The 23,038-nt window shown below is 39.5% G+C and overlaps 3 protein-coding genes across 6 annotated transcripts; all 3 read right to left on the bottom strand.

Moving 5' to 3' along the window:
- Positions 1-2,008: 2,008 nt before the first annotated feature.
- Positions 2,009-6,816, bottom strand: LOC134076268 (gastrula zinc finger protein XlCGF57.1-like). The gene is made up of 3 exons (XM_062531264.1): positions 6,547-6,816; positions 5,751-6,097; positions 2,009-3,711 (listed from the first exon to the last, which is right to left on the bottom strand). The coding sequence occupies exons 2-3, from the start codon at positions 6,052-6,054 to the stop codon at positions 2,009-2,011; spliced, it is 2,007 nt and encodes a 668-aa protein (XP_062387248.1). The 5' UTR covers positions 6,055-6,097; positions 6,547-6,816.
- A 4,301-nt stretch (positions 6,817-11,117) lies between these two features.
- Positions 11,118-17,113, bottom strand: LOC134094752 (zinc finger protein 625-like). Of its 2 annotated transcripts, XM_062548455.1 has the most exons (3): positions 16,964-17,113; positions 15,648-15,991; positions 11,118-12,160 (listed from the first exon to the last, which is right to left on the bottom strand). In XM_062548455.1, exons 2-3 carry the CDS (start codon positions 15,946-15,948, stop codon positions 11,454-11,456), a joined length of 1,008 nt encoding a protein of 335 aa, XP_062404439.1. In that variant the 5' UTR covers positions 15,949-15,991; positions 16,964-17,113; the 3' UTR covers positions 11,118-11,453. The 2 variants fall into 2 exon arrangements, with proteins under 2 accessions (XP_062404439.1, XP_062404414.1); XM_062548430.1 differs by lacking the exon at positions 16,964-17,113 and having other exon boundaries at positions 15,648-16,453.
- Positions 17,114-18,110: 997 nt separating this feature from the next.
- On the bottom strand, positions 18,111-23,014 carry LOC134094018 (zinc finger protein 436-like). 3 transcript variants are annotated; one of them, XM_062547491.1, is made up of 3 exons: positions 21,844-23,014; positions 21,357-21,700; positions 18,111-19,908 (listed from the first exon to the last, which is right to left on the bottom strand). In XM_062547491.1, the coding sequence occupies exons 2-3, from the start codon at positions 21,655-21,657 to the stop codon at positions 18,950-18,952; spliced, it is 1,260 nt and encodes a 419-aa protein (XP_062403475.1). In that variant the 5' UTR covers positions 21,658-21,700; positions 21,844-23,014; the 3' UTR covers positions 18,111-18,949. The 3 variants fall into 3 exon arrangements, with proteins under 3 accessions (XP_062403475.1, XP_062403555.1, XP_062403402.1); XM_062547571.1 differs by having other exon boundaries at positions 22,850-23,014; XM_062547418.1 differs by having other exon boundaries at positions 21,357-23,014.
- Between the last annotated feature and the right edge of the window lie 24 nt (positions 23,015-23,038).

The raw sequence follows: 23,038 nt of genomic DNA, 5'->3' as shown, positions 1-23,038 counted from the left end.
ACACAGTGCCTATAGAAAGTCATCACACCCTTTTGAAGTAGTTATGTTTATTGTCTTACAGCCTGAAATCAAAACCTATTTTGACAAAGTATTAAGTCAGGGATATGATGACTTTTCCAACCCTGTTATTCTATATTTTTTATTAATTTTCAGAACTGTTGACTTTTTTCATTATTTTGATGTTGTACAGCTAAATTTGTAAATAAAACTGGAAAAATATTTTTTAAAAATGGGTTTTGATTTCAGGCTGTAAGACAAAAAAGTAACTATTTCAAAAAGGGTATGGTGACTTTCTATAGGCACTGTCATATATATATACAGTTCACATTCATATACATTCATATTGTTCAATTAACATACAGTTAGTATAAATAAATAAATAAATAATGAAAGAAAAAAACAAGATAATAATAACCATAATAATAATAAAATACAAAATTTCTTGCATTTTTATAGTTATGTAAAACATATATATTTCACAGAAAAGATCCTTTCAGAGTTTGCACACAGCAGCGAGGGCTAAGATTGATGGGTAAATATTTCCCAGGAATACGCTAGCTGTACGATTATATCTATTGCAAGGTTTGGAAAGCAGTCATAGGGCAAACAAAACCTGCCTAGTTCGGCAGGGTGTGCCATCATTTGCTTCTGAAGATTTAAGAGTCATTGCATGAGAAAACCAGGCAGAGGTGGGAAGAAGGGGGTCGGCCAAATCGGCTCATACTTTGTATATGTGATAAGTATGTGGAACTATGAACAGCCATATACTTAAAACCCTCCAGCTGTTTTTTGTTATGGAGTTCTGGGACCCCTCTCAGAGACCCTCAAAAATCCAACAATTCATGGCTGAAAATGACTGAAATTGCCATTTCTACCCTGATTATCCTGATAAAGATATGAACATAAGCTTTATATTTCCATAGAGCCTAGGTAGCATAGTTTTAAAGACCAAAAGGTGCACCGAGGGGTTATCTACACCACTGAAAGCAGAATGTCCCCCCCTCTAAATTTCGGTCATTTTTAAGAAGCATTATCTCGTATTCGCAGTGGCTTTGGTGGATGGTTTTACTGTTGCTGGAGAAAGGAACATCTACTGATTCAAAAACAATTGTCGTCTAATTGGGCCACACATAATGTGTGCCGTGCCAGGAGGGTCTTTAGCAGAATTTGACGTGTTTTGGCCTATGATAAACGATATTCAGATCGCCATCACATGGCCATACCATGGCATTACATCACAAACAGATTTAATGCCAGATGTTTGCGATGTAATGGCATGGTATGGCCACTCGGTGACGATCTGAATAGTCTAGTTTCAAATGTATGACAACCAAGAGCATCAATGCATGCAGAGGTCTGCACTCTTTGAGTGCTTTTCTAGTTAATTAAAGCTTTCTTTAACAATTTGTCATACAGTGACACAAAAATTGACCATAAATTACCCTATAGTGAGATATTATTACCTGGTTTATTATACTCCAAAATTCGAAAAAATACCGGAAAGACCCTCCTGGCACGGCGCACACTATTTGTGGCCCAATTAGACGACCATTGTTTTTGAATCAGAAGATGTTCCTCTGTCCAGCAACAGTAAAACCATCCACCAAAGCCACTGCGAATGTGAGATAATGCCTCCTAAAAATGACCAATTTTAGAGGGATGAAAATTCTGCTTTCAGTGGTGCAGATAACCCCCTAGTGCACCTTTTGGTCTTTAAAACTATTCTACCTAAGCTCTATGGAAACATAAAGCTCGTGTTCATATCTTTATCAGGATAATCAGGGTAGAAATGGCAATTTCAGTCATTTTCATCCATGAATTGTTGGATTTTTGAGGGTCTCTGAGACGGGTCCCAGAACTCCATAACAAAAAAGAGCAGGAGGGTTTTAAGTATATGGCTGTTCATAGTTCCACATACTTATCACATATACAAAGTACGAGCCGATTTGGCCGACCCCCTTCTTCCCACCTCCTGCTTGTTCTGCCTGGTTTTCTCGTGCAATGACTCTTAAGTAAATTCTGAACGATGTTTCAAACAAAGACGCGTGTGGCGTGTTAGGCCTGCCGCTCTTAGAAAAGCGCTCCCACACTGAGCACATATATGAGGCTTCTCCCCTGTGTGCGTCATCATGTGAGTCTCCAACTGTGAAATTTGTGAATACGCTTTTCCACACTCGGCACATTTATGGGGCTTCTCTCCAGTGTGTATTCGCATGTGTTTTTTCATATTTGAAAGTTGTGTAAAAGCTTTTCCACACTGGGTACATTTATGAGGCTTCTCTCCAGTGTGTATTCGCATGTGTTGTTTAAGGCCAAGGATGCGTGTAAAAGCTTTTCCACACTGGGTACATTCTTTAGGCTTCTCTCCAGTATGTATTAACATATGGGCTCTCATATGTGAAAGTTGTGTAAAAGCTTTTCCACACTGGGTACATTTATGAGGCTTCTCGCCAGTGTGTATTCGCATGTGTTTTTTAAGGCCAATGATGCGTGTAAAAGCTTTTCCACACTGGGCACATTCATGAGGCTTCACTCCAGTGTGTATTAACATATGGGCTCTCATATGTGAAAGTTGTGTAAAAGCTTTTCCACACTGGGTACATTTATGAGTGTTCTCTCCACAGACTGTGAGCATGTGGTTTTTAAGGTTAATGATGCATGTAAAAACTTTTCCACACTGGGCACATTCATAAGGCTTCTCTCCAGTGTGTATTAACATATGGGTTTTCAGATGTGGAACTTGTGTAAAAGCTTTTCCACACTGGGTACATTTATGAGGCTTCTCTCCAGTGTGTATTAGCATGTGGTTTTTAAGGCCAATGATGCGTGTAAAAGCTTTTCCACACTGGGCACATTCATGAGGCTTCTCTCCAGTGTGTGTTAACATATGGGCTTTCATATGTGAAATTCGTGTAAAAGCTTTTCCACACTGGGCACATTCATGAGGCTTCTCTCCAGTGTGTATTAACATATGGGTTTTCAGATGTGGAAGTTGTGTAAAAGCTTTTCCACACTGGGCACATTTATGAGGCTTCTCTCCAGTGTGTATTAGCATGTGTTTTTTAAGGCTAATGATGTGTGGAAAAGCTTTTCCACACTGGGCACATCCATGAGGCTTCAATCCAGTGTGTGTTAACATATGGCGCCTAAGAGTTGAAATTTGTGAAAAAGCTTTTCCACACTGGGCACATTCATAAGGCTTCTCTCCAGTGTGTTTTAACATATGGTTTTTCAGATGTGGAACTTGTGTAAAAGCTTTTCCACACTGGGTACATTTATGAGGCTTCTCTCCAGTGTGTATTAGCATGTGGTTTTTAAGGCCAATGATGTGTGTAAAAGCTTTTCCACACTGGGCACATTCATGAGGCTTCTCTCCAGTGTGTATTAACATATGGCGCCTAAGAGTTGAAATACGTGAAAAGGTTTTTCCGCACTGGGCACATTTATGAGGCTTCTCTCCAGTGTGTATGAGCATATGGCGTTTAAGATGTGAAATACCTCCAGACAACTCCTTTCCACAATAGAGACATTTATGTCGCCTTTTGCCAATTCTCTGCCATTTATAAACACCGGGAGAGTGAGTTTGCTGGCGGTTCTCAGGTTGAGAAAGACAAGTGAAACTCGTCCTGCAGACAGTGCTGTGGTACGGACGTCCTTCCTTATCCTGGCCACGGGTCTTCTGTTGCCTCAAGTGTGGGTGTTCAGATACACCTGAAAGAGTTACCATAGAGACTTAGAATGATACTCTGGCAGAGTTACCATAAGCCCCGTTTACATGGACACTTCTATTCCGATTAGAAACGGAAAAACAGCTCAATCGGAATAAAAATAGTCATATAAACACCTCAATCGGAATGAAAATCCTGATCCGATCAGAATTGTAATCGGAATAGAAGAGGTGGTGTAGTCCGTTCCTATTCCGAATGAACGCTCATGTATACGGTCATTCGGATTGACTGTAATATCTTCCCAATGAAAAGTAGCAAACAACGGCTATTCCGATAAAAGATTCTAAAGCGCTTACAAGCGTCTGATCGGAATAGAAAGTAGCCCATGTAAACAGACGGCGCAAAAAATTTTAATCGGAATAGTTTCATCGGAATGACAAAAAACTGTCCATGTATATGAAGGGTCAAAGTAACAATAATTAAATAATGTAAATTACAAAGTAAAATGTCATGTAAGTCATATCACCAAGTATCAAATTTAAATCTATCAACGATTATTAAATGTAATCTAATTTAAAGTTTAAATCAATGTCATTTGAATTTTGAATTACATTAAACTTTAAATCAATTGAATAAGAAGTTGAATTAATTTGAAGTCATACATCACATTTACATTTCCCTGTTGTTCTCATTTTGAATGAGACTTATAATTTCAACCTCATGCAATTCCGTGCGCCACCATTTAATTCGAACGCCTTTACTTCAGACTTTGGACTTTGGTACTTCGGTTGTACTGTCACCTGTCAATCATGCTATGTCCCCCGCTAGGGTTGCCAACCGTTCCTAATTTACTTTATGTTTAATTATTGTTACTTTGACCCTTCATACATGTAAACGTGGCTATAGAGACTTAGAATGACAGACAGATGTTATACATTCAGCAATTAAATATCGATAAGAAAATATTCAGCTTCAAATAGAATTACAATTAATAAGTATATCTATGTAAAACATATAGGTATACAGTAGTGCCTAAAACAGTAGAAGTGCCTAAAAGTATTCATCCCGTTGGATTTCCCACTTGAAGTGCTTTAATAAATGGAATCTTGGTCAAAATAATTAGGGCTTTTAACTCATTGGCTGCCAGCCATTTTCAGTGCAGAGCGCTCCATACTGCCAGACGTTTTACAGCATTTTGACTGTTTTTCTAAGATCCACCGAACAGTGAGTTTTAGGACTAGGTAAACACACCAGCTATCGTTTTCCGTTCTTTAGTAATCGTCAGTAGAACGTGGGTTAGTTTTGCTAAAAACACCTGTTTTTGACCAAAAAATTTAGAAAACGATCTTTTTGTGAAAATTAACTTTTTAACATTAGCGTTTCAGTAGTATGTTAACCACGATTGCACTGTTATCTCGTCAGTCTCTTCAAGGTTGCAAGGTTGACTCTGATGGTCGCTATAGACTCTGAACAGGACAGTCGACTTAGCAAGCTGGCACATATGTGTCTAATTTGACGTTTAAAGACGTCAATGGCAGTTAATGAGTTAATTGTCGTAAGTGACTTGAACCACTTGAATTTCAATTTAAAGACTGTACTGCCTACATTTTATCAAAACGAGTCCCGCCCCTACAGAAAATGAGACATTGGGCTGTGTCTGTTTACATTTTGCAAACAAAACGTGTTTATTGCTCGAGCACACGCTTTTGCGCCAACTTCAGGCGTATTTGTTTCGCAACGTGGCGAGATGGCGAGATATGTACAAACAGACCGCAATGAGGTGAAGGCGCAGACTGCCTGTCGCGGGAGCTGAAAATGGCAAATTGCGCTTTTCCGTCTCATTCATTTTCCGTCTCATGCATACATTGATTGATTGAGTAAACTAATAACATCTCCAATCTAGACATGCTGCTTTGTTGACTGTATATGAGCTTTTGGTAGGCCACTTGGGTAAGTACATTGTGCATGTGAGTTATTCACTGCAACACATCTGATACAGACCTCAGTGCAACAGCGCCCTCTAGAGTCACACAAATGCATTGCTACACACCAGATTATTTAGCTCCATCTGAGAGGACTTACTTTCTAGCACATGTTCATTCTGCTCTTCCTCCTCCTCCTCCTCCTCCTCTTCTTCATCTTCCTCTTTCTTCACTTCAGTCTTCACTGTTGTCTGTAGCAGTTCACTGCAAGTTGACCTTGGTGACTCTGTGACGTCTGTTTCAATATTAAAGTGAAACTCTGCGCAGGGCTTTTCTTCTTCATCTGGACATGTAATGACGTGATCATATTCCTCCTCTTTTATATCTTCTTCTTTCACAATCACTCTCAGGCCAAACTGGTGTGTTTCAGCACAGCCAGAACTAAATGGAAGTCCGAGGTCCATGTTGCAAGCAGAGCACAGACAATCCCATCCAGTTTTCAATTGCCTGTGGTCAGAGAGACAAAATAAAGACAAATACAGGCTGCATTGTGTTTGAGATAAGCAACATTGATACATGGCCACAAGATTGAGTGCAACAAAACAATGCCTACTTCTACTTTCAGTAGGCCTACTTGAGTAGTATTTTTTAAAATAAACTACTTGCAAAGTACAAAACATGTTTAATACTTCAGTACTTCCACTTAAGAACGGTTTTTAAAGAGCACTTCTACTCAAGTCACTTCTTTGATGGAGCACTTGTACTTCTACTCAAGTCTGGATCTCTTTATACATCACTGTTGCGAGGGAACGCAAAAGTGCAGTTAAAACAAATTCACCAACCTGAGCCTTCCCGGGCTCCATACTACCTAGCTCGCAGCTACCACTTTCTCATTCCTAATAAAGAATAGGCCTACCAGATCAGTGGCAGCTACTGTTTACTTATCGAACACATACCTTCCTCCGGCAAGTTAGTTGCTCCGTCAACTCTCAAGTTCGCTGATTTGCTGTTTGTGCCCGATAAGACGTGAAATCGTGTTGGTTGCCCCACAAATGTCTTAAGCCAACATTTACGAATGCTCTCCCGCGCGGTGAATGTAAATTGTCCTGCTCGCGAATCGCGACTTGAGCTATGCGTGCAGGTGAAACCAAACCGGGTGAAATGAGCCAACTACGATGGCGGTCAATGGGCTATCCTTCAAAATAAAAGTCATAATTTCTTCATTATTTCTTAAAACATTAATGTTATCAACTGTAACTTTCACAATGATTAGAAATGTCAATGGAAAATACCTCAAAATGCTTACTACCTAGTCACGGGGGCCTATGTGGTTTTCGTATGTTAACTTTTGGAGAGTGACTGGCTTCATGGTCTTTTTTTCACTGTTAAGGCGAGACACAACAGGTGAATATGGCATTTTTTTTAACTAGCAGATAACTTCCCCAGTTGATCACGTTCATTAACATAAGCAAAGAGTAATTTTCTGTAATTTAATGTTTAAATTATGCATTGTCTAATTAAATGTGCATTCATTTGCATACATTTTAGAACACAAAATCAAGCTTTGGATAAAGCCAGGTTCAAAAGTATGGATATCTATCTGTTGTCCTGTAGGCTAAATCAGAGTTTCGTCAGGTCCCTTAGGGGCTCCGTAGAATACTGTCAATAGCCTTGAAAAAGCGTTTTTGCTATGTTTTCAGAACAAAATGTCATATATATCAGGTTAGGAACAATAAATCAACAAACCCCTCTGTAAAGATCTTGTAAATATAGTTTGGACTGAAAGTTCTGTGCATGTAGCCTAAGTGCTGCAGAAGTGGAGATAACATAAGATAAAAACTTGGCTACAAACAGTACTTAGGTGCTTCACATTGATCTTACATGATTCTGTTGGATGAATTCATTGCTGTGGCAAAATGTCAGTTCACCTAATAAAATAAATGACTGACAAATGTTATATTATCTGTGCTTACATAATATAAACTTTAATAGTTTGATGCTCTTAAAATATAGGCTTAAAATGTGTCGTGTTCTCTCCAGACCTAAGGCCTATTATATAGACTACAAAAGTGGTCAGGAATCTAATATTTCCTCAAAACACAGTTTAGTTCTTGTATAACATGAGGCCAAATATTTCACAATTCTGTTTAATTGTTTTTGGTTTTCAACAATACAGATCAACAACACTGCCTGACAAATTCAATCAATACTTGGGCACATTGAGCAAAAATTCAAGTTCACATTGGTAACCACTTCTGTGTACAATCAATGCCTTCTTGCTGCAAACAACGTGGGAAAATAGAATAATCGATATAAATAAATAAATAAATAATTAAAGAAAAACAACAAGATATTAAAATGATAAAATACTAAATTGCTTGCATAGTTATAGTTATGTAAAAAACATATACATCTCACAGAAAAGATCCTTTCAGAGTTTGCAGCAGTGAGAGCATGATGGGTAAATGTTTCCCAGGAATAGGTATGCTGCAGCTGTAGCTGTACAATTATATACTTAATCCAGCGCGAACTTTATGGGCGCTGCCATCTTGAAAATCGTCATTACTGCGTGCCTGCGGAGTGTGACGAGTGACACTTGCCTGTGCTTTTCAATTACAGTTTTTCTCAAATGCTAAAACACATTTCACAAACGTTTCCTCCATGTTCCCCAATGTCTAAAAACAATACCCTTTTCTAAAGCTACATAAGCACAACCACACCTTCTCACTTCAAAACTCAAACTTTCACACCAAAAGAGCAGCTCGAAGCTTTCAAAAATGTAAACACTATACACATCATTACACACTACCGCAAAACAATTGAAAACACAATGCTCAATTTGTGAGAAGGTTCTTTGTTTCGTAACTGGCAATGCATATTTAAAAAAAAAACAACTTTAGAGTAACGGATCTTCTTAGATCTCTGCAGAGAATTAGGCATCTGAAGAGGTCTTTTCCAAAACGCTATATCCACCATTTTACTAATGAATTTTCATAAATATATTTTTCAAATTTTGTTTTTCAAGTAATCTCAGTGAAACTGTATTGGGTTATGTTTAGTCACAGTAATTTATCTTTACTCAATAAAACAAAACAACTGCATTTTTATTGATATTACTTGAAACACGCAATTACTGTAAATACAACATGATTTGTTACAGTACAGTAATGTTTTCAAAAATGCGTTTTGGAAAAGAGCTCTTCATTTAGAGTTGTGAGTTTCATATGAAGAGTAGGCCAACAGAACATTCTGCAAGTACACTACTGTAACACAACTCAATGCAAAAAACAGAATCTATTGCACACAACAGTACTCTTGAAAACATGATCAGGGTGTGAAGTTTTTTTTATTTTCTTCATTGGTGTGAATGAAGAAAATAAAAGAACTTCACACCCTTCACACACACACACACACACACACACACACACACACACACACACACACACCACAGTCACTGTGCGCATTAGCAACAATTGTCTTCAATTTTGAGTCGTTGTGTGTAATAAATGACACCAGGTGTGTTCATTGTGTTCAGTTATTGCTGACTGTGGCAAGCATTTTGCATCACATGCTTTCATTTGAGAATATGTTTTGCAACATGTGTTTTAGCAAGGAAAAATGTGTTTAGATTTATGATAACGGAGGATTGTGTTTTGTGAATTGTGTCTTCATGTGAAATGTGTTTATGGTATTGAAAGATTATGGCTAGATTTAGTAAATGTGTTTAGACAACTGGTCATTTGGTTTAGAGGATTGGCTTTTGTGTTTTAGCATTTGAGAAAAACTGTAAAGCATCCTGTCAGAGAATGTCTAACAAGAGATCCTGCTCATGAAAGAAAATGTCAGGTGAAATATTGGATAAATGATGTCAGACTGTGGCCAAAACTTACCGATGAAGGTCATTTATTAAGAACATAAGGTATTAAGACGTGTATTAATGACAGCTAACCTCTGCAACAGCCGCCTTACCAAGGTAAGCAGTAAAATAACCGGTGTTCAACAGAAAAGCTTGACTGCATTATATGAAGAACAGGCAATTAGGAAGGCTGAGTCTATTTTGGATAATTACACCCATCCTCTGCACAATGAATTTCAGCTTTTGCCCTCTGGCTCCCGTTTTAAATATCCACTAGCCAGGACAAACAGATATAAGCACTCTTTTATACCCTCCACTGTTCAACTGCTTAACTCCATTAAGAAACGCAGATAGCCATATGCAGGCTGTGTATTTATGTATTTATTTATTTCTGGGCTTATCTTTTACACTGTGCATCCTATTACCAGTGTTGGGAAAGTTACTTTTAAAAAGTAACTAGTTACAGTTACTAGTTACTACTTTCAAAAGTAACTAAAGTAGTTACTCAGTTACAAATTATAAAAGTAACTAGTTACTTCAGAAAGTAACTGGTGCGTTACTTTAGTTTAAAGTAAATTTTTAAATGCGAACCCACCTCTTTAACGGAACTTAAAATACAGGTGTATGTTCAATTGTTAATAATACATCTCAATATTGTAATGAAATGGGCAAATGGACATTTAATACAATAGCCTACATTATTAACAATGTACACACATCTTTCTAATGTTGCTGAGGGAGTGAGACTCCAATCAAATGGCGTGTATGTAGATATTATGTTTGTAGCCTATAGTGGATCGATACAAATAATATTTATTGCCCCTCAATAGGCCAGAACTGGGCAGAATTAAAGTACTGTAGGCTATGCCTCTAAAACGGATGGTTCCAGTCCTTGATTATGATTGGCTGAATCGCGTCCGATGCTGTTGTTTATTCCACCATAACCTCACACCTTGACCGCATTTCGTTAATGCGCTACCACAACCAGCACAAACGTCCGTGGCTTATTCTTAATTGTTAAGCTTCTGTTGCTTTGGTTTTGTAGCCGTCTCCTTCGCTTTCGGCAGTCTTGGCCACTAATTTTGTGGAGGCATGCGATGTTGAGAGATGTTTGAGTGAGTTTGAATTAGGCTACTCGACACTGATGTTTACAAGGCACTTGACAAGGGCATAATGTGCATTTGACGATTACATTCGTTCTTTTCATTTCATGGAAGAAAAATAATGACTGTACTTCCATTTAGCGAATGCTGTTTTTGGAGTAGCCTATTTGCGTTCGCCATACCGATTTCACTTTGACCAACTCGCTTGAGATGCGCCGCGCTGTGTGTCGAACGGGGCTACTATGCAAGTGTAGGAACACCCGCCCAACTCTACCTCTGATTGGCTTACCATGAAATTTTACTCAACCTCAGCCAATCGTCAGTATGTATGCGCTTGTCTTGTGCTCACTACCCAAGGAAGAACAGTAAAGTTAATCTGCCTCGGCCTCGGCTCTGAGATCTAGTTGGTCTGATGGAGGAAAAATATATATAGCCTATAGTAACGCACCGCATTTTTTGGCAGTAACGGTAACGGCGTTATCAAGATGGGAAAAGTAATCAATTAGATTACTCGTTACTGAAAAAACTAACGCCGTTAGTAACGCCGTTATTCCCATCACTGCCTATTACCCCATAACATTTTATCTTTTTTGTGTTTTTATTTGAATTATTTATTTTTACAAATGTCCTGTGGAAGTGTGTTAGTGTATGTGTATATGGAAGTGTATGTGCGTGTGCTACTGCTGCAAAACAATTGCCCAAGCTGGGACAAATAAAAAAAAAAAACTACTTGGCCTATGGAACCCACGGGCTACTTTCTTAGCAGCCAGCCACACAGTAATGGCGGCGCTGCGTTACTTCTGTGTTTCACTGGATTAGTGTATACCTATTGCAAGTAGGTTTACCCCCAAAAGGCTTTGAAGCTGTTATACGGCAAAACCCTGCATCATTTGCTTTTGAAGATTTAAGTAAATTCTGAACGATGTTTCGAACGTGAGTGGCGTTTTAGGCCTGCCGCTCTTAGAAAAGCTTTTCCACACAGGGCACATATATGAGGCTTCTCTCCGGTGTGTGTCATCATGTGGTGTTTAAGTTCTGAGGGGCGTGCAAAAGTTTTTCCACACTGGGTACATTTATGAGGGTTATCTTCAGTGTGCATCAACAAATGGGCTTTCAGATAAGTAACTTCTGTATAAGTGTTTCCACACTGGGCACATTCATGAGGCTTCTTTCCACAGTCTGTGAGCATGTGGTTTTTAAGAGCTGAGGGGCGTCTAAAAGCTTTTCCACACTGGGCACATGTCCAAGGCTTCTCTCCAGTATGTATTAACATATGGGCTTTCAGATGTGGAACTCGTGCAAAAGCTTTTCCGCACTGGGCACATTTATGAGGCTTCTCTCCAGTGTGTATGAACATATGGCTTTTCAGTTGTGTAATACCTCCAGACAACTCCTTTCCACAATAGAGACATTTATGTCGCCTTTTGCCAATTCTCTCCCATTTATAAACACCAGGAGAGTGTGTTTGCTGATGGTTCTCAAGTTGAGAAAGGGAAGTGAAACTCCTATTGCAGACTGTATTTTGGTGCAGTCCTCCTTTGGGTTGCAGGTTGAGATCATCATTCTGTCCATGGATCTTCTGTTGCATACAGCCTGGGTGTTCTGTTTCACCTGGAAGAGTTACCATAGAGACTTAGAATGATGTAGATGTTCTGGAAGAGTTACCATAGAGACTTAGAATGATGTAGATGTTCTGGAAGAGTTACCATAGAGACTTAAGTCCCTTTCCCACATGAGCGAGACATCCGGATGTCAAACGGATATCAAACGGGTGGCTGTATGTGGGAACGCAAAACTCGGGTATTTTCTTACCCGGAACTCACCCTACTAGCCCCCTAGTACTACTTCTAGATGTTACCCGGGTGCGCTTAGGTGGGAACGCAGCCGGCACAGTTCTGGGTAGAGATGGGGGGCGTACCGATGACGTATAGAAATGCGCCCTTGCAGCCTGCTTGCAGCCCGAGGCAGAAAGTACAAATTGCCATGGTAACGATAAACATTGCCCTACGAGTATGAACACAGACGAGAACACCGGAGGACAGAAAACAGTGACATTTTCTTGTGTACGTACAATAAAAATTTAAACTGCAATCACGTTGTTGTGTTTGTTGCGGGACAGGCAGGATTATCCTTGCAAACGTGAATAGCTTTAAGTGTTGTCGATAAGCTTGCAACTAGCTGTTTATTACAGTGGTTAGCAATTAACAGCTAATAGTTAACGTCGCTGTTATTTAGCATTGTTGCTTTTTGTAGGAGTTGGGAAGGAGCCTCAGACCTCTGTGTGCTGCAGGTGTGTCATTATTTTCTATTAATTTGTTGTGTTGGATGTTTATACCAGAGAGGGTTGAAGTAGACTAGAGCTTTGTTTATACTGTGGTCCTGGCGTTAGCTATTTTTTCCTCTATGCTAGCTCCCGCTGACTAGCGAGCTAACTACTTCTGTTGTTTCATTTGGATCTAATGTACAGTACCCTCCAGAATTATTGGCACCCTTGGTAAAAGTTGACTAAAAATAGGTATAAAAAATAATCTTTAGGTGATTTATTGTACTCCCACAATGAAAACAATGAGGAAAAATATACCCTGCAAGGCAAGCAAATTTATTCTGAGAAAAAGGAAAATCTCATAAAGAAATAAATATTTTTAACAAAAACAGCTTGCTCACAATTATTGGCACCCCTGAAACATATTATGTACAACATTTAACAGGAGCATTTTCCTATGTAAATGCAACGTTTTAAAGTAAATCAGAGTGTCTGTGAACTTTCAGAAGTAGTTCATGGCGTTCTTTTTCACTATGGTATGAAAATGAAGTCACTCAGAGGCTAAATCCTCTAGTCATTTTTCAACATTGGAGATACAAGAGAATACACTAAATTGAAATAAAAAGAAATTGTGTTGACATTTGTAAGTAAGAGAATGTCTATGGAAACTAGGTATTTTGTTGAAAATGCCTATATTTCCAGTTAAAATGATGACTAAAAGGTTCTAATCATCTGGAAATGTGGCAAACATGCTTGGACAAAGACCCATGGCTATTTTGCTCCCACGCACAGTATGGAGGATGGTATGATAGGCAAAAAAATCCATAAGAACCACTGTTGAGAGTTACAGACAAAGCTATCATCTTGGGGTCACCAAGTCCCCCCAAAAAATCTTCAAAAGTGACCTCACTGCTAATAGATTATTTAGACAGCATGTCAGGTTAAAGCCAGTAGAGTCATTTAATGAACAATGTAAATGGCAGGAGTTACTGAATGGTACCATGACATGTCTGGGAGTGTGGTCTATTGTCAGATGAAAATAAAATTATGCTCTTTTGCAAAAAACACTTAAGGTGTCTTTGGCGTACATAGAAGAATGACTATACTAAAAAGAACCCCATGCCTAATCAGAATTATGGTGGAGGGGCTGTGCTATTGTGGGGCTGTTTTAATTCCCAAAGGTCTTGGGAACCTAATTAAGGTGCATGGCATCATGAACACCAAGAAAAACCTGAACATTTTCAAAGGAAATCAAACAATCTCTGCCAAGGCCCTAAAAGTTGGTCATGATTGGATCATTCATCAGGTCAATGAACCAAAACAAATGCACAGATCAAAACAAATATGGTTTACTGAACACAAAATCAAGCTTCAGACATTGCCATAGCAGTCCCCTGATCTAAACTCCATAGAAAAACAGTGGGATGAGTCAACGAGAAGAATGCACAAGTGTGGACCTAGCAATCTGGACGATCTGGGGAGGTTTTGTAAAGATGAATGGTCTTAAATCCCTTACTTTGTATTCTCAATCTTTATAGGGTGTCAGAGAAGAATATTACATGCTGTTTTATTGACAAAGGGAGGTTTAAGAAGGTATTACAAGTAGGGGTGCCAATAATTGTGAGTGACGTGTTTTTATTAAAAACATTTATTTATTTATGAAATTTTCCTTTTTCTCAGAATAAATTTGCTTCCCTTGCAGGGTATATTTTCCCTCATTGTTTTCATTGTGGGAGTACAATAAATCACCTAAAGATTATTTTTTATACCTATTTTTAGTCAACTTTTACCAAGGGTGCCAATAATTCTGGAGGGTACTGTAAGTTCGCATCATCCAAGCAACACAGCACAACAACGCATTTATTTAGCGTCATCTCCCTCCCCCTGCAAGTACTGATATTGCCCCACCCCTCGCGGCTCTTACTCGGGTCTAGTGTGAACACAATTACCCGTATCTCACTCGGACATAAAGCTCATGTGGGAAACGTCCGTGTCGTGCCTCTACCCGGGTAATATGTCCGGGTAACTTCTAGAAGTTATGTGGGAAAGGGACTTTAGGATGACAGACATGTTCCACATTCAGCAATTAAATATTGATTAGAAAATATTCAGCTTCAAATAGAATTAAAATGAATAAGTATACACTATATTGCAAAAAGTATTGGGTCACCTGTCTTGACCCCTATATGAACTTCAGTCACATGCTATTCTTAATCCATAGGGTTTAATATGATGTCAGTCCACTCGTTGTAGCTATAACAGCTTCAACTCCTCTGGGAAGGCTTTCCACAAGGTTTAGGAGTGTGTTTATGGGCATTTTTGACCATTCTTCCAGAAGTGCATTGGTGAGGTCGCACACTGAAGTTGGACGAGGAGACTGGCTCTCAGTCTGCGCTCTAATTCATCTCAAAGGTGTTCTGTTGGGTTTAGGTCAGGCCAGTCAAGTTTATCCACACTAAACTCGGTCATCCATGTCTTTATGGACCTTGCTTTGTGTTCTGGTGCACAGTCATGTTGGAACAGGAAGGGGCCATCCCTGAGCTGGGCTGGGCCCCTTAGTTCCAGTGAAGGGAACTCTGAATGCTACATCATTAACCAATAGATTTCAGACAATTCCATGCACCCAACTTTGTGGGAACAGCTTGGATAGCCACTTCCTGTTTCAATATGACTGTGCACCAGGCCTCACAGTGAATAACTTCCATTGTGCATGTGAGTTATTCACTGCAAACACATTGCTGATACAGACCTCAGTGCAACAGCGCCCTCTAGAGTGGAGTCACATAAATGCATTGCTACATACCAGATTATTTAGTTCTATGTGAGAGGACTTACTTTCCAGCAGATGTTCATGCTGTTCCACCTCCTCTTCCTCCTCTTCTTCTTCGTCATCTTCTTCGTCTTCTTCAGTCTTCACTGTTGTCTGCAGTATTTCACTGTAAGTAAATCTTGGTGACTCTGTGACGTCTGTTTCAGATTTACAGTGAAACTCTGCGCAGGGCTTTTCTTTTTCATCTGGACATGTAATCATGTGATCATATTCCTCCTCTTTTATATCTTCTTCTTTCACCATCACTCTCAGGCCAAACTGGTGTGTTTCAGCACAGCCAGAACTAAATGGAAGTCCGAGGTCCATGTTGCAAGCAGAGCACAGACAATCCCATCCAGTTTTCAATTGCCTGTAGTCAGAGAGACAAAATAAAGACAAATACAGGCTGCATTGTGTTTGAGATAAGCAACATTGATACATGGCCATAAGATTGAGTGCAACATAAAACAATGATTGTTTTAAGTTTAGAATCGTTATTAATGCCAAAATGTTACTTTAATGAGTCCTTCTGTGTACTTGTAGCCTACAGTAGCTACTTCCTGGTAGGTGGGTTTGTAACAGTGTTGCCAGAGTGTTGCCGCTTATTATAAGCGACTTGGGTTTGTTTTTCGGTGAAGTTGCGGGTTTGGGGGCGTGTATTTTATGTGGTCGCCTCTTTTGGGCTTGCTTCGTGTTTGTTGTTTCTGCGTAGAATCCACGCAAAGTCTACACGTACACAAAGGGCATTTTAAACCTATGTCTCTGCGTCGACTCTACGCGGTAACTATAGGCTCCTCTAACATGACCGCCCAAGAAATGTAACGTCAGGTGTTCGGGGAGGGGATACTACTTATGTCGCTTCTTTAGGGCTTATTTCAGGGACCTGCTGCTTGCTTTTGCTCACATGACCTGGCAACACTGGTTGGTAAGGCAGTGAAAGGCAGGGAATTCTGGGAGTTGGCTTTTATCCACCTGACACAAAAGTACATTCTCTGCTTTTTTCTCCTATCTCAGGGGGAAATGAGGGAATGATGCACGACCATTCAAAAATATGACTGGCTTTCTAACAATATAAAGCTTAATGCAAATGGGTGAAATGCTCCTTTAAGCAAAATGCTGTTATTCTTTTTATAGACTATGTTGTAACTGATTGCGTACATCCCTACATTGCCGTTAGTAGCTCTCAACCATTTTTGGGAAAAGTGCTGATCTTTCATCATGAAGGTTTGAATACAAAGTTGTGTTGAGATCAGCGCAGCCATGCGCAAATGTCACTCTCGGAAGTTAACTGGGATGTTTGGCTAACTAGCTCGCAGTTACTGTTTACTGATCGAACACATACCTTCCTCCGGCAAGTTAGTTGCTCCGTCAACTCAGGTTCGCTGATTTGCTGTTTGTGCCCGATAAGACGTGAAATCGTGTTGGTCGCCCCAAAAATGTCTTGAACCAACATTTACGAATGCTCTCCCGCGGTGCTACTCGCGACTTGAGCTTCTTCTTCTTCTACTTCTTTGGTGTTTAACGGCAGCTGGCATCCAATTTGTTGCATTGCTGCCACCTCTAGGTCCAGTTCGTTACTGCATTAAATTCTTTTTATGAGTTCAGTCAGTCCTTTTATGTCAGTGTCTTTCAAATATTTAAAAAAAAAGCCATCACTTTCCCTTCCCTGTCGCTCCCATTTCTAAAATGCTTCTCACTGACACTTCTTCCATACCCAGTTTTTTGAGTTCTGTGATAAGCTCCAGCCTTTCTTCCGCAACTTGAGCTACAGTGCCCTCCAAAAGTATTGGAAAACATTAAATATAAAATCACCTTTGGAAATTGATCTCATTGCCTTAAATGAAAGAATGAGGAAATATTCAACCTTTAATTACATCAATTTTCTTTGTGAATGAATAATGTATTGTAAATAAATAAATGTTTTCCTTAAAATATAGGGGGTCATAAGTATTGGAACGCTCATGTTAAATTCCCATAGAGGATTTTTATTTTCACTTTTAAAGGCCAGTTATTTCATGGATTCAGGACACTATGCACCCTGATAAAATCCCCTTGGCCTTTGGAATTAAAATAACCCCACATCAACACCATACCCTTCACATACTAAGAGTTTGGCATGCTTAATGTCAGTTATTAGCTGTTAGCTAATTAGCTGGTTTCATTTTCATTGAGTTCAATGCAATTCAAACCAGCTCATTAGCAAACAACTAATAACTGACATTAAGCATGCCAAACTCTTAGTATCTCACATTGTCATTGACATTGATATCTTACATTCTGCTGGATGAATTCATTGCTGTGGCAAAATATGTCAGTTCAACAAATAAAATGACTGACAAATGTTATATTATCTGTGTTTACATAATATACATTTTAATAGTTTGATGCTCTTAAAAAAATGTTGCATTATAGGCTTAAAATGTGTCGGTGTTCTCTCCAGACCTAAGGCCTATTATATAGACTATAAAAGTGGTCAGGAATCTATATTTCCTCAAAACACAGTTTAGTTCTTGTATAACATGAGGCCAAATATTTCACAATTCTGTTTAATTGTTTTAAGTTTTCAACAATACAGATCAACAACACTGCCTGACAAATTCAATCAATACTTGGGCACATTGAGCAAAAATTCAAGTTCACATTGGTAACCACTTTTTTCTACAATCAATGCCTTCTTGCTGTGAACAACGTGGGAAATAGAATAATGAATATAAATAAATAAATAATTAAATAAATAAAAAAACAAGATATTCAAATAATAGTCATTTTCTGTAATTTAATGTTTAAATTATGCATTGTCTAATTAAATGTGCATTAATTTGCATACATTTTAGAGCACCAAATCTGAGCTTTGGATAAAGCCAGGTTCAAAAGTATGTTTTTCCATTGTGTTACCATATGGGAGAAAAAATACAGAGGGATTAATGGATCTCTGTCTGTTGTCCTGTAAATCAGAATATACTGTCTCAGATTGATCTTACATTCTGTTGGATGAATTCATTGCTGTGGCAAAATATGTCAGTTCAACAAATAAAATAACTGACAAATGTTACATTATCTGTGCTTACATACTATACATTTTAATAGTTTGATGCTCTCAAAATATTATGTTGCATTGTAGGCTTAAAATGTGTCTGTGCTCTCTCCAGACCTAAGGCCTATTATATAGACTATAAAAGTGGTCAGGAATCTATATTTCATCAAAAAACAGTTTAGTTCTTGTATAACATGAGGCCAAATATTTCACAATTCTGTTTAATTGTTTTAAGTTTTCAACAATACAGATCAACAACACTGCCTGACAAATTCAATCAATACTTTTGAAGATTTAAGTAAATTCTGAACGATGTTTCAAACGTGAGTGGCGTTTTAGGCCTGCCGCTCTTAGAAAAGCTTTTCCACACAGGGCACATATATGAGGCTTCTCTCCGGTGTGCGCCATCATGTGGTGTTTAAGTTCTGAGGGGCGTGCAAAAGTTTTTCCACACTGGGTACATTTATGAGGGTTATCTTCAGTGTGTATCAACAAATGGGCTTTCAGATTTGTAACTTCTCTATAAGTTTTTCCACACTGGGCACATTCATGCGGCTTCTCTCCACAGTCTGTGAGCATGTGGTTTTTAAGAGCTGAGGGGCGTCTAAAAGCTTTTCCACACTGGGCACATGTCCACGGCTTCTCACCAGTATGTATTAACATATGGGCTTTCATATGTGAAAGTTCTATAAAAGCTAATCCACATTGGGTACATTTATGAGGCTTCTCTCCAGTGTGTGTTTGTATGTGTTTTTTAAGGCTAATGATTCGTGCAAAAGCTCTTCCACACTGGGTACATTCATGAGGCTTCTCTCCAGTGTGTATTAACATATGCATTTTAAGAGTTGAAATATGTGAAAAAGCTTTTCCACACTGGGCACATTCATGAGGCTTCTCGCCCGTGTGTATTAACATGTGGGTTTTCAGATGTGGAACTTGTGAAAAAGTTCTTCCGCACTGGGCACATTTATGAGGCTTCTCTCCAGTGTGTATGAGCATATGGCTTTTAACTTGTGTAATACCTCCAGACAACTCCTTTCCACAATAGAGACATTTATGTCGCCTTTTGCCAATTCTCTCCCATTTATAAACACCAGGAGAGTGTGTTTGCTGATGGTTCTCAAGTTGAGAAAGGGAAGTGAAATTCCTCTTGCAGACTGTATTTTGGTGCAGTCCTCCTTTGCGTTGCAGGTTGAGATCATCATTCTGTCCATGGATCTTCTGTTGCATACAGCCTGGGTGTTCTGTTTCACCTGGAAGAGTTACCATAGAGACTTAGAATGATGTAGATGTTCTGGAAGAGTTACCATAGAGACTTAGAATGATGTAGATGTTCTGGAAGAGTTACCATAGAGACTTAGGATGACAGACATGTTCCACATTCAGCAATTAAATATTGATTAGAAAATATTCAGCATTTTTGACCATTCTTCCAGAAGTGCATTGGTGAGGTTGCACACTGAAGTTGGACGAGGAGACTGGCTCTCAGTCTGCGCTCTAATTCATCTCAAAGGTGTTCTGTTGGGTTTAGGTCAGGACTCTGTGCAGGCCAGTCAAGTTTATCCACACTAAACTCGGTCATCCATGTCTTTATGGACCTTGCGTTGTGTTCTGGTGCACAGTCATGTTGGATTCCATGCATGGATTCCATTCCATGTTCCATGCACCCAACTTTGTGGGAACAGCTTGGATTGCCACTTCCTGTTTCAATATGACTGTGCACCAGGCCTCACAGTGAATAACTTCCATTGTGCATGTGAGTTATTCACTGCAAACACATTGCTGATACAGACCTCAGTGCAACAGCGCCCTAGAGTCCAGTGTTGTGCATGAACGAGTTCAAAAGAACACGTTCATAGAACACGTTCATTTTTCTGTGAACGCTGAACTGAACGCAACACATTTGTAAATAATGAATTTGAACGTGAATTCGCTCAGATTATGTGACATGAACGACGAACTTCACTGTTGAGGTCCAATTAAACGTTACGGAATTTGTTTTGTCCTGAGAAGTCGAGTGACACTATCTGCTGGCAATTTAGAAACCGCATGTCATTGTCACACTCACTGCCCACGGGCGCCACTCCTAAACTACAGCTTTGCACTACATTGCCGTACATTAGACTACCCATGATCACGTTACGCATGATACATTGTAGGCCTACACATAATAGAACCGCTGCTACAGTATGTGAATGCAATCGCAAATAATTCCGCACTTGTCAGTGATCGAGGGATAACATGTATTCAAAGAGCCCTACAGTAGCCTAGCCTATGTCACTGAACAGTTCCATCGCTGCAGGTAATGCAGCAAGGCTGTAGATCCTCCATACAGCCGGTGGAAAAACTAGCTTACACTCTTCCGCTGTCAGGCATGCACAGCTGACTCATTTATTAGTATTAATTATTAATAAATGCGCGGCTGCATTTATTAGGCGTCAGTATCTGCGAAACAAAGCCCAATTCAGGTGGCTGTACCCTACATTCCGCGGTCAGAAACAGATTTCCATTCAAATTAACTGAACTTGAATTAGTTCAAAATTAAAAATGGTGAACTATGAACATGAACAGTTCACTTTGCACATGTGTGAACTGAACTTTGAACTAGTTCCTGAAAAGTGTGAACGTGCACAACACTGCTAGAGTCACATAAATGCATTGCTACATGCCAGATTGTTTAGTTCTATGTGAGAGGACTTACTTTCCAGCAGATGTTCATGCTGTTCCACCTCCTCTTCCTCCTCTACTTCTTCGTCATCTTCTTCGTCTTCTTCTGTCTTCACAGTTGTCTGCAGTATTTCACTGTAAGTAAATCTTGGTGTCTCTGTGACGTCTGTTTCAGTTTTACAGTGAAACTCTGCAAAGGGCTTTTCTTCCTCATTTGGACATGAAATCATGTGATCATATTCCTCCTCTTTTACATCTTCTTCTTTCACAATCACTCTCAGGCCAAACTGGTGTGTTTCAGCACAGCCAGAACTAAGTGGAAGTCCGAGGTCCATGTTGCAAGCAGAGCACAGACAATCCCATCCAGTTCTCAATTGCCTGTAGTCAGAGACAAAATAAAGACAAATACAGGCTGCATTGTGTTTGAGATAAGCAACATTGATACATGGCCACAAGAGTGAGTGCAACATAAAACAATGATCGTTATAATTTTCAAATCGTTATTAATGCCAAAATGTTACTTTAATGAGTCCTTCTGTGTACTTGTAGCCTACAGTGGCTACTTCCTGGTAGGTGGGTTTGTAACAGTATTGCCAGAGTGTTGCCGCTTATTATAAGCGACTTGGGTTTGTTTTTCGGTGAAGTTGCGGGTTTGGAGGCGTGTATATCTTATGTGGTCGCCTCTTTTGGGCTTGCTTCGTGTTTGTTGTTTCTGCGTAGAATCCACGCGAAGTCTACACGTACACAAAGGGCATTTTAAACCTATGGGTGCCTCTCATGCAGCGTTTATACGTCCTCCCTCGCTCCTCGATGCCTCGATCCTCACTGATCTACATAAAGCATGATGGGGGGGAAACAATGGGATAGTCTATCCAGTGTTAGTTATAGATCAGTGGGAACGCCCCTCGAGGATCGAGCATCGAGGATCGAGGAGGCATGTTGAGAGGCACCCTATGCTTCTGCGTCGACTCTACGCGGTAACTATAGGCTCCTCTAACATGACCGCCCTAGAAATGTAACGTCAGGTGTTCGGGGAGGGGATGCTATTTGGGTCGCTTCTTTAGGGCTTATTTCAGGGACCTGCTGCTTGCTTTTGCTCACATGACCTGGCAACACTGAAAGGCAGATAATTCTGGGAGCTGGCTTTTATCCACATGACACAAAAGTACATTCTCTGCTTTTTTCTCCTATCTCAGGGGGAAATGAGGGAATGATGCACGACCATTCAAACATATGACTGGGTTTCTAACAATATAGACTAAAGCTTAATGCAAACGGGTGAAATGCTCCTTTAAGCAAAATGCTTAAATGCTGTTATTCTTTTTATAGACTATGTTGTAACTGATTGCGTACATCCCTACACTACAGTTAGTAGCTTTCAACCATAATTTTCTGGGAAAAGTGCTGATCTTTCATCATGAGGGTTTGAATACAAAGATGTGTTGAGATCAGCGCAGCCATATGCACAGTTAACTGGGATGTTTGGCTAACTAGCTCGCAGCTACTGTTTACTGATCGAACACATACGGTACTTTCCTCCGGCAAGTAGTTGCTCCGTCAACTCAAGTTAGCTGATTTGCTGTTTGTGCCCGATAAGACGTGAAATCGTGTTTGTCGCCGCAAAAATGTCTTAAACCAACATTTACGAATGCTCTCCCGCGGTGAATGTGAATTGTCCTGCTCGCGACTTTAGCTTCTTCTTCTTCTTCTTTGGTG

This window comes from Sardina pilchardus, chromosome 1 (genome assembly GCF_963854185.1).
Source record: "Sardina pilchardus chromosome 1, fSarPil1.1, whole genome shotgun sequence".
Lineage (NCBI taxonomy): Eukaryota > Metazoa > Chordata > Actinopteri > Clupeiformes > Clupeidae > Sardina > Sardina pilchardus.
The sequence above is the reverse complement of the archived record's forward strand: the minus strand, read 5'-3'. Positions and strand labels throughout refer to the sequence as shown.

Coding starts and splice junctions, on each gene's coding strand:
- LOC134094018 (XM_062547418.1), bottom strand. CDS start 21,792: ATGTTGCACTCACTCTTGTGGCCATGTATCAATGTTGCTTATCTCAAA. Junction 19,909..21,356: donor GCATGAACATCTGCTGGAAA/GTAAGTCCTCTC, acceptor TAACTCTTCCAG/GTGAAACAGAACACCCAGGC.
- LOC134094752 (XM_062548430.1), bottom strand. CDS start 16,068: ATGGCCATGTATCAATGTTGCTTATCTCAAACACAATGCAGCCTGTAT. Junction 12,161..15,647: donor GCATGAACATCTGCTGGAAA/GTAAGTCCTCTC, acceptor TAACTCTTCCAG/GTGAAACAGAACACCCAGGC.
- LOC134076268 (XM_062531264.1), bottom strand. CDS start 6,054: ATGGACCTCGGACTTCCATTTAGTTCTGGCTGTGCTGAAACACACCAG. Junction 3,712..5,750: donor GAATGAACATGTGCTAGAAA/GTAAGTCCTCTC, acceptor TAACTCTTTCAG/GTGTATCTGAACACCCACAC.